This window comes from Emydura macquarii, unplaced genomic scaffold (assembly GCF_026122565.2).
Source record: "Emydura macquarii macquarii isolate MOO-44397 ecotype Brisbane River unplaced genomic scaffold, CSIRO-AGI_Emac_v2 contig_968, whole genome shotgun sequence".
NCBI lineage: Eukaryota > Metazoa > Chordata > Testudines > Chelidae > Emydura > Emydura macquarii.
In genome coordinates this window covers 6,569,256-6,585,697 of record NW_027131105.1, presented here as the reverse complement: position 1 = coordinate 6,585,697, position 16,442 = coordinate 6,569,256, and the positions used below count along the sequence as shown (strand labels likewise).

At 48.5% G+C, this 16,442-nt stretch overlaps 1 protein-coding gene across 3 annotated transcripts in view; it reads right to left on the bottom strand.

Moving 5' to 3' along the window:
• Positions 1 to 4,502: 4,502 nt before the first annotated feature.
• The window catches only part of RTN3 (reticulon 3), a 41,934-nt gene continuing 29,994 nt past the window's right edge, over positions 4,503 to 16,442 (bottom strand). For all 3 annotated transcript variants that reach the window (XM_067544001.1, XM_067544002.1, XM_067544000.1), the window contains 6 exons: positions 10,849 to 11,056; positions 9,214 to 9,352; positions 8,670 to 8,739; positions 7,986 to 8,032; positions 7,545 to 7,603; positions 4,503 to 6,552 (listed from right to left, as the gene is read on the bottom strand). In XM_067544001.1, the coding sequence (XP_067400102.1) occupies positions 6,507 to 6,552; positions 7,545 to 7,603; positions 7,986 to 8,032; positions 8,670 to 8,739; positions 9,214 to 9,352; positions 10,849 to 11,056 (569 nt within the window). In that variant the 3' untranslated portion in view covers positions 4,503 to 6,506. The remainder of the gene's footprint in view (positions 6,553 to 7,544; positions 7,604 to 7,985; positions 8,033 to 8,669; positions 8,740 to 9,213; positions 9,353 to 10,848; positions 11,057 to 16,442) is intronic.

Below are 16,442 nucleotides of genomic sequence, written 5' to 3'. Positions count from 1 at the left end.
CTGGGGGGGAGAGGGGGTTGCTTCACGTGATGGTCCACAGGGGATGTAGGTTTCCCAGTATCAGGCTTAACCCTTTGCAACCACATGGCTCAGGGCATGCCCAACTGAAGGGTTGATGGAGGGGAGCAGAGCCGCGGCTGTGAAGTAGCACAACCCCTGCTGGCTTCCACGCAGCTGAGCGCTGCCAGTGCCTGCTCTGGCCCGGGTGCCCACCTCCCGCTGCCATCTGGGCAAGGAGGGCTCATTTTCCCAGCGAGCTAGCAGGCTGTGCAAGGATCCCAGCTAAGCTGTCCCTTTTGCGGCTAATAGCCCCATATCCCTCCTCCACGCAAGGTCAGCATGAGCTGTTGGGGGGCAGTGATCCCACCCCCTTGTTCCTTGCTCTGCACTGGTCCCCATCTCCCTCATGATGGGGCGGGGGGGGGGGGGAATTAATATAGGTGCCCGGGGCCTTCTTGCATGGCAGTGCCATTGTCTCCAAGGTGGACTGGAAATTGGATACTGGGCTAGATGGCCTCTCCTTGTAATGCCGAGGGGGAGGGGACGCTGGCTTAGAGAGGCCTGTGGGGCTGAGCTGGGGCAGGGAGGAGAAGGGACAGCTGGCCCGATGTGGTCATGCAGCATGAAAGCATCTTGCAGGCTGGAGCAGCTGGACCCTGCTGGCAGAAAAGAGCCAGGGCAAGGCTGCCACCCCCTCCCCTGCCTGTGGAGGCTGCTCCTGTGGGTGGCAGAGACAGTGATGCTGTGATATAATGCGCACAGCAGGGGCCTGCTCTGAACCAGCCGCTAGCAAGCGGGCCCCTGCCTGCTGTTTTTGGGGGGCAGTGTTAAGTGGCTACCACTTTACAAGGGGGAAACTGAGGCACAAATGGGGCTTTCCCTGTACTAGACTCTGGTTTGCTGGACGATGGCCCAGCCTTGAGCTCCTGGGGCTGGGAGACCAATGGAGACAAATGCACTTGTGAGCACCCATCCTCGCACCCTCCTGCTGAGCCTGCTGCCGCTCCACGCTAGCGCACCCACCCTCCCTAGCACAGGGGGGGAGAGGGGAAGGGATTTACTTAGCCCTGGCACTCCACCACAAGCTCCTTTTTGCTTTGCCTCTCACCTCTCCTCCAAGGCATCAGGCCGTGCAGCTTTGCTCATGGCCTTTTAACCATTCCTGGATGGAAATCCTTCAGCACCCCCCCTCCCCACCCAGTTTATCACACGAAGCTGGGGTAGGAGTGGGCCTCCTTGGCTGCTCTCCAGCTCAGACAGCGCTGGCCTTACACTTTGGCAGCTCTGCTCATGCTTGCCCATGCCCCAAAGGGGTGGTTTTTAAGCAGTGCCTGGGGGGGAGGGGGCAGCCCCCTTTAAGGCACCAGCACTCCTAGGAGCAGCTGCATGAGGCCCAACATCTCCCCCAAGGAACAGCACACCCCAGCCAGCAGGGCGATAATGCTGCAGGGGAGGCTGCCCCAGAGGTTAGGATGCTGACCTGACCTGGGAGACCTGGCTCCAATTCCCTGCACCCCCATAAAGTTCCTGTGTCTCCTTGGGCAAGTCACTCAGGTTCTATGCCTCAGTTTCCCCCACCATACAAGGGGACTAATAGCCCTGCTCTGTGAGGATAACTGCATTAAAGATGTTGAGGGGCTCACAGATGGTGGTGAGTAGGAGCCACATCAGAACCTCAGCTGAAAGGTCACGGTTGCAGCTGATGGGATGTAGGGCTGGATGGGAAGTTGAGGGTAGGTGGGGCAATTGGTCTGACCTGGGAGCAGCTTGGAGGGGTCCACTGCTCTGACCTCGGGAAGATACTGGCCTGATAGTGGGGGCACCAGGCTCACTAGGCCTCTGGCTCTGATCCATACTGCATAGTCTAAAACCCAAAGGTGCTTAGCTGTTATAGCAGAGTTACGTTAGCAGGGCTGGTAGGAAAGTGAACCAGGGGTAGAAACAAGGTGTCATCAGACAGCTCAGAGTAGACACCAGCTCCAGTGACAGGGTGGTGCCCCATTCTCTACAGGTGAGCGCTACTCAGCCCAAAGCCACCTGTGCCAGCACGCGCAGCCGAGCTGGGAGAAGGGGCAGGTCTTCCTCCTCCCAGCCAAACCTCCCTTTCAAGGCTAGCTTTAGGCTTCAGCCAGCCCTGGTGTTCCTGCCTCAGATACTAACAGCTGGGCATCGGGCTGCTGGTAGAAATACGCCTGGTGCCTTTGCATGAGACACTGAGCTCCTGGCATTCTAGTGACTGGCTCTTTCCTCTGAAGCTGGCAGCTGGCATGGTTAGCAAGAGGTTCCTCCCAGGTAGCTGCTGTTCAAGAGCTGCCTTTGTGCATTTATGCTTCCCAGCCACACTTGGGGGAGGGGGGGAGGCTGTGCTCCCCTGTGCACACGTGGACACCAGCAGCTCTAGGGAACATTGTTGTGGGCCTCCCACAGCCACGAATGGAGGTCAAGTAGCTCTTGGCCCCAAAGGTAGAGGTAAAGCCCAAGAATCCCTTACCCGGCACAGCCGCCTCGCCAGGAGGTTGGAAATCATGGCCCAAGTTAAGGATCCCACAAGAACATTCCAGGCCATTGTAGGTAACGCCCCAAATGACACCAAGTCCCTTCCCCACGGCATGGAGCTGCTATTTCACAAGAGCCACTGGCTCTCCTCTGGATGCAGAAGCTGCCTGCACTTGAGGCAGTGTGCTTGTAGATTCTTACCTTGGTTTTAGCGCTAGTTCCAGCACTTCAGGAGCTCTGGTGCCTAGGCCTGATATGTTGGAAGTGGTTGCCCAAGGAGGGATGCTGTGAGTTCGCAGTTCCTGAGATGTTGCACAGATGGCATTCAGAGCCATCTTCTTGGGCTTCCATTCTTCCATTCCAGCCCTGTAAATACCCTGCTCTGGAGAGCAGGGAAGGTGGGTTCTTAACATACAAAGATATGCAAAGTTCAGGCATGTCACCATCTGATCCATTTGCCACATGCAGCGAACAAGTCCAGCAAAGCAGGTTTCAGACTCTCCTGTGAAGTCTGCAGTGATTGGCAGCCGTCATAAGTTTAGGTTTCTGTACCCCTACAAACGAGCATTTTTAAAACAGTGTAGGTACCAACTAAGATGGTCGGTCCACAGGCACAAGAGCGGTTCTACTTGCCAGCATGATGCCAACAAAGGAGGGTAGGTAGCCCAGCTGTGAGCCCTCAGGTTTTCCAAATTTAGGGAGAATAGCAGCTTGATTCAAACCTCAGTTTCCCCTACCAAGAAGGACATTGCAAAAGCCAGAAGTGGCGGGTTGGTGTCATTTCTATTATAGACATAGCTGCGCCCATCTTGACTAGAAGCTACAATCATCTCAGTTAAGACCTACCTGAAGCCTCAGTGGTTTCGACAAACTTTTTTATACGCCACCCCTTCCTTCCCTCCAGAGAGTGACTTGCTCCTTGTAGCTACCATGTAAATGTTACTATGAATTATATTTATATGCCTATGTTACACTTTAGTGACAGTATTGGAATATTTGTACGTGGTCCTTGTGAAAAGGTGTTTTGCATCAGTATGTTTTTTTTATATGCATATGTTTTGTAAACATGTTAAATAAATCTTTTCAAATGATGCAGTTTTGAAGTACATTAATTCAGGGGGTTATCTCCTTAAAAAAACAAAAGCTACTGCCAGTGCTTCTCCACCACCTGTCTGCAAGATGCTTGCTTTGGGAGTTGGAGTCAATTATAATTCTCTTTAGTGAAAAGGAGTGTTCAAGAATAACTAAATGGCTCAACTACAGAGATTTGTGCATTGATTTAACAACTGGCCTGGCGTCAACACTCTTGAAGTCACTTTACCTGCCTTAAAAATAGTTTCGCTTCCTACTAAACCAGTTTAACTAAATGTGTGTAGAAACAGATTTAAACATTCAGTGCTATGCCACCTCATGCAGACACTCTTAAAAACTGATTCAAGTGTCTTAGATTCATTTGGATTCCTCCTAAACTGATTTACGTTGGTGCCCTGAGCTAACCAAACAGGAGTAGAAACATATTCAGTGAAACTGGTGGATGAGGGAGGTAGGTGTTCATAGCTCAACGGCAACGTTAAAATACCATACAACTACTGCCCTGGGTGATCTGTCCATGTTGCCATCTTTCCATAGGGCAGTCTCAGACCGACCACTGATAAAGCTGTCTCCTGCACAGAGGAGCTTTACCTGGATGATAGAATGTCCCATCGGGCCTGAGGAGTGAAGTTCTGTCATGATCCTCAGCCCAGAGCTTTTAAGATAGGCTGGGCCACTAAGTGCCTTGAAGAGAAGGCCCAAGACCCTGACTTCAACAGAGATGGGGAAGAGAGCCTGAATGACTCCCCAGCAAACAACACTCTGATCCCTGCTCTCCCTGAGGACAGCGGATCTATGGGGAAGGCAGATGGCTCGCATATCCCAGGTGCTGAGGCTAACTTCATCTCCACCCACCATCTACCCCATAACAGCCTCCTGGGACGACTGATACACAGGAAAGGAAGCCAGTGGGGACCTGTCCATTCTGTTCTTTTTATTAATACCACATCAGTTGCAGTTTGACAAGAACCGGGTTGATCAGCTCCCGGGGCACTACTGTAATTTAGGCTGCACGCACGCAGACGCACACACACACACACACACACACACAGAGCTTCATTAGTAGGTTTTTTTGTCTACATGTTCTCCTTTTAAAAAAAAACAAATTGCCTGGCACAAAGATCTGTTCAACGTATCTCACAACAGCAGTAACAGAACAGACGTAAGAGCTGGGCTACCGGCTTCCAGTGCAGAAGAGGTCCTGGGGGGGGGATGGAAGTAAGTCGGGGTATGATGATCAGTGCAGTTTCCTCTGGGGAAAGCAGAGAATGTGGTTTTATGGGGTGCTGCTGAGAACAGACCAGGGCAGGAGCAAAAGCAGCACTGAACTCACTGCACTCCTTCCCCCAGCCTGGCTTGGGAGGAAGAGAAGGTGGCATGTCTGCCCTGCCAGCTGTAAGTGCTACATATCAGCGATGGCTTGTCAGGCCTGGGGCATATTCCCTGGAATAGACTAACTGCATCTATGCTTTATCAGCAGGGCTCGGTTCAAAAGCAGAGTTGTCTTTTTTTTAATACTGAGCTTAGCTGGGCTCAGAATTGCCTCCCTTAGCAGATGCTGAGCTAAAAAGAAGCCTGATCTTCTCCACAGCTGCCAAAGCCTTCCTTCTCCCTGCCAAACTAAAGTGACACAAGGGAGGTAAAAATCTTCTCCTCACCCCCTTGAAACAAAATGCTGAACAGCTCATTCATCCATTGGGCATTTCCCTTCCACTCCAGCTAGCACTGCACCCTCCTTCTCCTTGGAAAAAGCAACAGAGGTGGGCTTCGGTCTAAATCTTTGAGCGCAGCCACCTTTCATTGGGGAAGAGCAGACTGGGTAAAGACGGACTCCTTCCACAAGAGGAAACTCAAAGCTACCTTCAGATAAAATTCAGCGAGTTAAGACTGTACAAAAAATACAAATTGCGGAACACGCCGTTCTAAGGCTATTCTGCAAGCTAGGGTTTTAAGTACCATTTCTCTGAACCTCATCTCTGCTGGAGAGAGTCAAAGGGGCCTTTGCTCCCTGCTGCCAGGATGGCAAGTGGGCAAGGCAGCATGTGGTTCTGTCTCAGTAGTTCAGCTCTCAGTGGTCACCCGCCCTCCAGGGGCTGAGATCGGGGTTACGACAGCAAAGGAGTCACATGCAGTGTTCATGGGGGAGGAGGGATGGATGTCATTTTTCCTCTACACAAGTTTACAGCAGTGTACAGCAGATGCAGACATTTTCATCTCATAGTACGAAATAAAAGGTACAACCTTGGAAAGGGGTGGGGAGCACGTTGTAGGAACTGGAGAGGAGAGGGATGAACCAGACTAAAGCACAGAACTGATGTCACGTGGGGGTAGAAACCCCCCTTTCGATCAGCAAGGTTGAGGGGACAGTTTCCTGGCCTTCCCAGCTCACCCCTTTCAGTATGAGTCCCTGCCCCTCAAGGAGGCAACTGGGAGAGCCCACAAGTGAGAACACTTTGGGAGCCGAGGGCAGGGAACGCAGAGCGTGGCTCTGTGGAAGCGTGGGAAGCCAAGAAGAGGGAGAAAGGCATGTCTCCTTGCAGCGATTTGCCTTGGCAGACAGGAAAGCATTTGGTCGAGCAGAGAGCCACCCTGCCCTAATGGGAGGCTGGGAACCAAAAAGGAGCCAGCGTTCAGAGCAGCATTTGGTTCTCTGCGATCGGGGACAAGACCCCTACAATCGTTGTGGTGTGCTGAGGCCTCCTCTAATGGCTTTGACGCCAGGTCTCCTTTAGTCTGGTGCATGTTCTGAGCCCAGTGTTTTAGGCTTAGAAAAGCAAATACCAAATAATAAGAAGAAACGTTTGGAATGCCGGCTCAAGCTGACTCAGCATGTTCCTTCATAGGTACAAGTAACAATGGTTATAACTATCACATGGAGTTTAGTAATGGCTGGATCCTGGGGTTGCCCACCCTCCAGCTTATTCCGACTTTTTCTTCACCACTCCAGGAAGTTTTGCTTGGATCCTACAGAAAAAGAATTGGGGAGAGGGTGAGTTTTGAGGGCCAAGAGGTCAGCTGGATGCTCATTGATTAAAGACTTAGTCTAGTGGTCGGACCATACAAGATGTTTATGATGCTACAAGCAACTGGACCTGAGGCTTTGGTTCAGGTAGCAGATTCTGTCCCTGTGGACATGACTGGGATATCATTGCATCAATTTACTGAGGGCAATCCATGTGGCTCTCTCCTTTCTGTTCAGTACCTGTGCTGAAGAGCATCTCGTGCCCCAAACGCTCTTTGCTCGAAGGCTTCTGGAGGAATTTGGTGCACATGGAAGCCATGGAGGAATCAGACTAGACTGCAAGCTCTTGGGGCAGGGACCGTCAAATGTGCATCCACATGGACTAGCACAAAGGGGCCTTACACTGGGTGCTACTGAAATGCAACTAAGGGAGGGATTTTCAGTGTGTCCAACTCCCCCCACAAGTCAATGGCAGTCAGGCACCTACAGTGGTAGCTAGAAACAGTCCCAGTAGCTGTAACTGCCGTGCCAACCACCAACACACCCCACAGAGACACTTCTCTTCTGCAGCCGGAATCAGAGCTCAATAGGGATTAGCTGCGAGGCCAAACCTTCACTTCCAGACTGAATCTGAACCCAGCTCTTGAGCCCCAGCATCTAGCACACTAGCCCTTTGCACCTACTTGCCTCCAAGGAAGCCTTACGTGCCAAGAGCAGTTTTAAGAGACAATGAACTTGCATGATCCATATGAAGTCAGCAGATCACATGCACCCCAATCCCTACTAGCAATGCCACTCAAGTCAAGCCTCATTCACATCAGCTAAGTCCAGTTCAGATGGGGCCTGTATTGCTGCACCCACTATGCTAGCTGCTGTACAGACAGAAGGTCCAATCCTTCCACAACTAGGTTCCCTCATGAGAGGATGAGTCCTCTGCATGGGATTCCTTGCTCTCAGGTGACAGGGCCGGTGCTATTTTGACAGGGGGACTCACTTTGCAATAATCGACTTAGTCTGGTCCCGGGCGATTCCAACGTAGTGATCAATCTGCGTCTAAGGAAGAACCAATGGGTTAGGCTAGCTGGAAGGGGATGTGTATCCAACAGAGAGCAGTAGTGCTTCCCTTCAGAGTTCTCTGCATGGCTGTCTCAGTTCATCTTTTAAGGCCAGATGGGGCCATAATGATCAATCTGACCGGACCTCTGTAATGTAGCTACCACAGGCAAACTCCAGCTAGGATCAGGGAGGCTCCTGATATAGCTGCATTTCTCCTCTTAGGAAGCTACTGCCTTAAATTCACATGCATCAGATGCAGTTCTGACAAAGTCCACTGCAGGGTTTTTACAGCTGTTTGGAGGAGGATCCAGTGCCTCAGCACCTGCTAGATAAACAAACCGCTAAATGATGTCTGCACTGGGTGATTGCAATGACTCACCTTGTATTTCTCATAGACAACTGGAACACCAAAAATCAGCAGTTCCCCTGCAAGAGACAGACAGGTCTCTGGTCACAAGGTGGACAGGGAAAGACAATCGCTCTTGGTACTGTGGCTGCCCCACGGAACTGTACTGTCTTGTGTAAGGTGCAGAAGCACTGCTGCTTTCAGAGGATTATTGCAATACAGTCAGTGTCATGGCAGGGTTCTATCGATGGTATTTACATGCTCCTCCTTACTTCAGCACCTCGCAGTCTCTAATGGATTTATCCTGCCAGCAGAGCAGTGCTGTTATCCCCATTTTACAAATGGGTAACATTTGCCCAAGGTCACACAGGGTATCTGTGGCAGAGCAGGGAAGTGAATCTAGGTCTCCTAGGTCCCAAGCTAGTGTCCTAACCACTGGGCCATCCTTCCAGCTCCTTAACACCCACTATTAAATGCTGAGGGGTGCTCAGCACCCCCATGGCAGAGGAGAACCTAGGTCTCCTAATTGCCAGTCTCTGCCCATAAGAGAACTAAAGGATTAAACAGAGGTTCATTGGTTAGGGATGGACAAACTAGAAGCTGCTACACTGGATGAGCCCCTGACTGACTAGGCAATGGATGAGTTGCTAGATAGATCAGGAAAGGCCCCTCTGAACAGAGGCCCATTGCCTTCATGAACTCTGGCCACTCTCTTACCAAGAATGAGGAGGGTGATCCCATTGAACACAGCCCCGACGTAAGTCATCAGCCACATAACAACTGCCAGCTGCAAAGGGAACAGAGCAGTTCTGTTAATGGGGCGCAGCCATGCTGCTCAGCAGTCTGACTTGACTGGTGCCACGTTAGAGCGCCCGTCAGTCACTGTAAGCTGACCTGAGCACTGTGGTACACAGTTTGGTTTTATTAGTAAGGGAACAGCAACTCTTAGCTTCTAAACTCTATGAGGCAGGGAATGTCTGTTCTGTGGACAGCACCTGGCCAAAGCCTGGTCCATGACTGGGGTTCCTTGGCAAGGTAATACAAATTCATAATGTTATTTCATCAACTGCCTTCCTCAGGCAATGGACTGTCCCATTGATCTCTGGTTCATTTGTTTGTGGGACTATTTTCCCACTTCAGAGCAACCCAGAATTTAGCTTGGGCTGCTGAGCCCTAAGGAAAGCTCCTTCTCCAAGGAAGATTCCCCAAGGCAGGTGTCAGCAAAGCCAGGCTTCCCTCCTGAAGAGTCGCTAACACCAACCTTCAGGGAATCCACCAGATCCTCCACCAGGAAGAGGCGGATGATGAGTTTGAGAGCTCGGTTGACATGCACCATTGCAGCATTCACGTAGTTGTGGAAGGCCTCTGAAGACAGCGTGATCTCGAGGTCTAAGTAGGCTCTGGAAGAACAAGAGAGATGCATCCAATGAGAGATGTCAGCCCTATGCTAACGGTATGCCTCATGCCCCCTCCCCACAGTGGCTGGAGGAGTGTGCGATTGCTTATGATCTAATGAATCCTTTAATTCAGACAGCAGAGCCTCATCCTTTTAGATTCAGGATGTCCCAAGTTCAAACCCCACAGATGATCTGCATCCCGGGAGACGGTTACTTAGAGAGGTCTAATAAGGCAAGAAGCACCAATGGACCGGCTCCTTCCAATGCCTTTCAGTAGGAGTGGAGAACAACACTGAGCAGGCACCATGACCAGGAGAGGGAAAGTTCTTTGGGATTTGACCCCTGAAGTTCAAATATGTTACACTTACTACAACAAGCAGATAGGGTGAGATAGGGCAGTAGTGAGGAACCCGGACAGCACCATCCTGAGTGATAGCTGAGGGAAGGAGAAATCTTCAAACACATTCACACTTGCTCTGAAAGCGCCTGCCGCATCAGCAGGATTAGTGTGGAAGAACATCTCAGTATGGCATCTTTCTCCAGAATCATGTGGCTCTGATCCGATCAGCTCTTCACTGGAGGATGCTGACATTCCCATTGTTTATGCCCAGACCCTTTCACTGTGGCCTTGAGATGAATCTTGATGTTGAGAGGTGTTTTTGAGAGAAATCACAGGCTATGAACTCTGGGGCAGGGCAGTCATTTAATGTTTGTATAGCACTTAGCACAACAGGGCCCAACCTGGCTGGAACATCTAAGTACCACCATGATATAAGATGGACAGTATTGACATCAGTAGTGTTCAAGTTTTAAAGTCACAGGTGCCACCAATTACTTTAGGAATCGTCTCTGCTGCAAACACTGGCAAAGTAAGGGCTTCTCTACATGGGGAGCTACTCCTGATTAGCTGATTACCTGCATGGATGCTCTCATTCTGGAATACGAGTACTTTATTCCAAATTATCCTAATCCACTTCCAAAATTCTAAATTAGGAGTAATTTATTTGCTTCAGATTCACATCCTACTTTCATTCAGATTAACTTTCATATTTAGACAAGTCCTAAACCATTTGCCTGATTATGGTAGCGACCAGGGACTACAAGTCAGGATCAGGACACATTATGAGGCAGTCCCTGCCCCAATGAGTTTACATTTAAGTAATTTTGTTGCCCCTCAAAGCTCGCTATGTGTATAACAATCAGGATACTTTTAGAAGCCCTTACTGCAGCAGGGGCACAGATAGTATCACAAAGCCACTCCATTCTGTGCAATGCTCATGGTGGAATAGTATCTAGCTCATGAACTGCAGGGCAGTTTCTCTCCTGGCACAGAATACAGATAGCCAGAAGAGCAGAAAGGAACATGGTATTTTGTGACCCATCTTGCTCCTACTTCCACTATACCTGTGCTACCATATGCAGGTGATCTTAGGGCATGTCATTCTAATTAGTTACATGACTAGAATGGCCACATCTCTAAGAACAAAGGATTGGCTCACTTAAATGGATGTCCCTCTTCAGACTTCTGTATGGCTTGGATGACAGACTTGTAGACTCTAAAGCTGATGGTGACTGACAGCAGCGCCAGGATGAGGTAAGAAACCACGCTGATGACGCTGAAGGCGGCCAGAGAGAGCAGCATGATCAATGATGTGCCAAAGACAAAGCCTGTCTTCTTCACATCCCGCCAGAAGATCAGATCGTGCACTGCCAAGGAAAGTGACAAAACAAGGGGAAGTTATGGAGGTGGGGGTAACCAAGCAGTGGAGAGTGCTGGACAGTGGGGGTTCCAGTACAGGCCCTTGTTAAGTAATCCTCACTCAGAGAATTAGCTTTATTGGCCTATGGCATCGGTTCCCTTGCACTATAAACAGATCCGGAGACTCAAGCAGTCAAGAATGCATTTGCAGATACACAACATTAAGCAGGTGTGTACTACTTTCATGAAACCAAAGGGAAAATCCTTCCTAACTAGTGTTTCTTTAGCACCAGATAATCAAGGTCTCCATACAACTTCTCTCACAGCACACAGAAAGTGGACTCAAAGCCAGACAAGTGTAAACAAACCCAAGGCAGAATTCTCTTATCTTTCAAACACTCAGCCCTACTGGAGATAGCCAGGTATGAGCCCAGCTTTACACACGGGGACGCAGAGATGTTAAGCAGTTTGTGTGAAGTCACTCTGCAATATTAGCAGCACAGTTGGGAACCTCCCATCCTCTGCTCCTGCTAAAGTGATGTTCCCTTCTCAAAGAAGTTGGACTGTCCAAAGCAAGCTGTCAGACACAGTCTGAGCAGGGATATACCTGCTTGTCAGTCAGTGACAGCTTAAAATCAAGTATTTAAACACAGCATATGAGTTTTCCTGGAGAGCATTTAATTTATCATTGCAGATTTGTGTTTAGTAAGGGCCTCACCTTTCCATCACAGCGCAGTTTCTTCCTTTGAAGCCTGAATATGCCAAGAACTCAGCCCTTTGCCCCTGAAGGCGTAGGAATGGTTGGGATATAGCAACAGAGCATTATGGTTTTGCTGAAGGTTTAAAGAGCAAGGTCACATCAGAGGAGTCACAGTAATGAGTGGAAGGCTAGCTGTCAAGGACACTGACTAAAATGAAAGGAGCCTGTTTAGTGCTGAACAAGTCTTAGCAAAAGCGACACATGGCAGAACTGAGTGAGTGAGTTCCAGAGAGACTGGAAACAACAGTAGCTTCAAAATGCCTGTTAGCTATGATGAAGTCATCACAGTCCACTCATTACAGCTCTCCCTGCCCCCATGTCGCATTTTCAGTGCAACCCATTGTATGTTTACCCGAGGGGGTCTGAAGATGAGTAACATTTGTCTTTCCCCACCCACTATAGGAAGTCTCAGAGCTGATATGCCAGGTTAAAAATCACACCTCGGCCTTCCCATAGTACCCAGATGCCACAAACTGGTGTCTGAAGCATCATCCCCTACCCCTCACCAAATCTACTGCTTAATCTGTGGTGTTTACACAGCACCCACTGCTATGGTATGGAAGTGCTGATAACATGGGTGATGCGTCCTAGTTACAATGCAACAGCATCATCTGCAACTATCTTTGGACTAACTTCCGCACTACAAATTGCTCTCTAAAGCTCTACTCTACAAATAAAGAAGTTAGCTTAACAACTGTTTAAAATTGCAGTTAGGGAACCGGTCCATGCCTGGGGTTTAATCTCAGTTCAGAACAAAGGCAGATCCCTTCGAAGTCCAGTTTGAAGGGCTCTGTTTTTCCAGCCCTCACAAATAATGTCTCTTGGTAGGAGGTGCAAGCTTTGGGTATTGCTTTGCCTGCAGTATCCTGCTTCGGCTACAAGAGGGCACTATTGTCATTAATGGCAGTGTGTGGACTGAACAAACACTAATAAACTGAAGAAGGGTTTGCAGCTGTCCCCTACTGTTTATTCTACTAGTGACCAGCGCTGGTGGTGGGGGGAGGTGGGGGTACGGACGACGACGGGGGACGGGACCGCCGCAGAGTGGGGGGAGGAGGAGAAAAGAATCGGGCAGCCAGCCAGCACCACGCCCAGTACACTGGCACTAATCCATGCTTTCAGCTCAAACGCTGCAAGAAAGCCATTCAAGTCTACTCCAGGCAGAACAAAAAGAAAAGGTGGAATTTCCAGGGCTTACCCCAACATTTTTCTTGGTTGCTTTAGGTATATTTAAGGGTCTGGTGAAGCCCAAACTTTGAGAGGGAAGGCTTTTTTAGAATACCCAAACAGATGAACCCCGCTAGTGTGATAGCTTGTTTAAAACAGACCTGGCAGCGTGGTGTGGGTGTTTTTTAAGACTCCTCTTCAGACTGAAACTGAAGCAGATATCTAGCCCTCTGGTTGTTTTGGAAGAGCATGCAGATTGCCCATTTTCTCAAATTCCTCTCCCAGGCAGTTTCTGCACTAGCAGCTTGGCATAATTGGTTTTCACTAATTGCAGGGAAGTGGGAACAATCTAAATTCTCTAGGTTTGAATCATAATGCTGCTGAAGGCAGATTACAGGCTGCTGGAGAATTAGCGATTTTATTTTTACCTTGTGCAAGCATTAAGGAAAAAAGCCAGGGCTGATGGATGAATTACAATGAATAGAGGATGTGCAATAACTCAGAGCAGAGGTTAAGGAAACACTCCAGAATCTCTAACAGACTTTGATTCCATTTGATTGCTCTGTTTTTGCCTCCTGTTTACAGTTCCCAGCCTCCTGCCAATTGGAGGATCATAGGCTGGAATCAGCTGTCCCTTCATGTGTATACAGTATTCTGGATTGAATTCTTGTAGCCAAGCAAAATATGAAAGCGGTGGGCTGGAAGGGAGGAGCCATATTAGGAGCCTGCATTCCTTTTGTGTGCAGAGAGGACGCTAGATGTACCGTGATCACCAACTGCTCAGATTGTAAAGGCAGATGCTTCAACCCCCTTTGGTTCAAAACAAAGCCCTCTCCACTCAGATCAAACTCCATCACTGCCCAGGAACTGAAATAGGTTAATGGAGTCTGCTGCGTTCTTTACAATTCGTCCCCAACCAGGTCCAGCGACCTCAGAAGAGGACAGAGGAGGCATTTACAAAACTGCACAAGGCTGTTACTGTGAGAGACAGGAGAAGCACTTTCTCTGAGCTACGAAGAAGCCTGGCAGCTGGCCAAAGATAAATTTATAAAAAGCCCTTTTCAAATGGGTTGCTCTCTTCTGACCTGCAGAAAAATAGTTTTTCCATTAAGAGATGCCTGGCTGTCAATCTCATATGTAACAATGCAGAAGGGAATCTCTTCTGCTAGCAAAATTGCTGGAGAGAGTGAAAGCCAAGAACCAGTTGGTCTGCACTGTATTAGACCACACCAAAACAAAGGAGAACAGACCAGCCTGCCATAGAACAGGCATGAAGAAATACACCAAGGGGATGTAACTGCCTTAGATCACATTCTCACCACAGAGGATTTTGGTTGGAGATTCCTAGGCTGTCTTTCCTATTCTGGAATTAGAATGCCTGTGTCTTTCACCTGCTTTTAGCCCAGTATCCAGAGCTCTCAGCACAACAGCCATATCAGGTGCCTGGATCCCTTATACCTGAACACACTGCCTCATACCTCTCACTTCTATGAAGGCTGGCTGCACTTGATTAAGAACACAAGAACGGCTATACTGGGTCAGACGAATGGCCCATCTAGTCCAGTATCCTGTCTTCTGACAGTGCCAATGCCAGGCGCTTCAGAGGGAATGAACAGAACAGGTAATCATCAAGTGATCCATCCCGTGTTCCCCATCCCCAGCTTCTGGCAAACAGAAGCTAGAGACACATCAGAACATGGTTTTGCACCCCTGCCCATCCTGGCTAATAGCCATCGATGGACCTATCCACCAGGAACTCATCTAGTTCTTTTTTTAACCCTATTATAGTCTTGATCTTCACAACATCCTCTGGCAAGGAGTTCTACACGTTGACTGTGCGTTGTGTGAAGAAATACTTTCTTTTGTTGGTTTTAAACCTGCTGCCTATTGATTTAATTTGGTGACCCCTAGTTCTTGCGTTGCGTACCCCTAATCATTTTTGTTGCCCTTTTCTGTACCTTTTCCAATTCCAATATATCTTTTTTGAGATGGCGACCAGATCTGCACGCAGTATTCAAGATGTAGGTGCAGTATGGATTTATAAAGAGGCAATATGATGTTTTGTGTCTTATCTATCCCTTTCCTAATGATTCCTAACATTCTATTCTTCTATCCTCAAAGAATTACACTGGGATATCAATAATTTTCACCCCACCATCAACCTCAGCCTTGACCAGTCCACACAAGAAATCCACTTCCTGGACACTACAATACAAATAAGGAACGGCCACATTAATACCACCCTATACCGAAAACCAACTGACCGCAATACATACCTTTATGCCTCCAGCTTCCACCCTGGACACATTGCACGATCCACTGTCTACAGCCAAGCCCTAAGATAGAACCGGATTTGCTCCAATCCCTCAGACAGAGACAAACACCTACAGGATCTCCATAAAACATTCTTAAAACTACAATACCCATCTGGGGTGGTGAAGAAACAAATTGACAGAGCCAGACAGGTACCCAGAAGTTACCTACTACAGGACAGACCCAACAAAGAAAACAACAAAACACCACTGACCATCACCTACAGTCCCCAGCTAAAATCTCTCCAACACATCATTAAGGATCTACAACCTATCCCAGAAGATGATCCCTCGCTCGCTCAAGCCATGGGAGACAGGCCTATCCTTGCTTACAGACAGCCCCCCAACCTGAAGCAAATACTCACCAGCAACCGTACACCATACAACAAGAACACTAACCCAGGTATCTATCGCTGCAACAAACCCCGTTGACAACTCTGCCTGCACATTGAATCTAGTGACACCATCATAGGTCCTAACCGCATCAGCCACACCATCAGGAGCTCATTCACCTGCACATCTACTAATGTAATATATGCCATCATGTGCCGGCAATGCCCCTCTGCCATGTACATTGGCCAAACTGGACTGTCACTATGCAAAAGAATAAATGGACATAAATCAGACATAAAAAATGGTAACATCCATAAGCCAGCAGGAGAGCACTTCAATCTCCCAGGACACTCTGTAGCTGATTTGAAAGTTGCCATACTTCAACAAAAAAAACTTAAAAAACAGACTTCAGCGAGAAACTGCAGAGCTGGAACTCATATACAAACTTGACACAATCAAACGGGGTCTGAATAGGGACTTGGAATGGTTATCTCATTACAAGAAGTAATTGTCACTTTTCACACATTCTCACCTTCTAATCAATGGTTGTGAATAGGTCTCATCTACCCTAATTGAACTGACTTTGTTAGCACTTGCCCTCCCTATTGTTATGTTTCTTACCCTTGGATGTATATATATACCTCCTATCTGTGATTTCCATTTCATGCATCTGATCAAGTGGGTTGAAGCCGGTGAAAGCTTATGCCCACAGAAATTTGTTAGTCTTTAAAGTGCTACAGGACTCTTGTTGTTTTTAACATTCTATTAGTTATTTTTGACTGCCACTGAACATTGAGTGGACATTTTCAGAGAACTATCCAC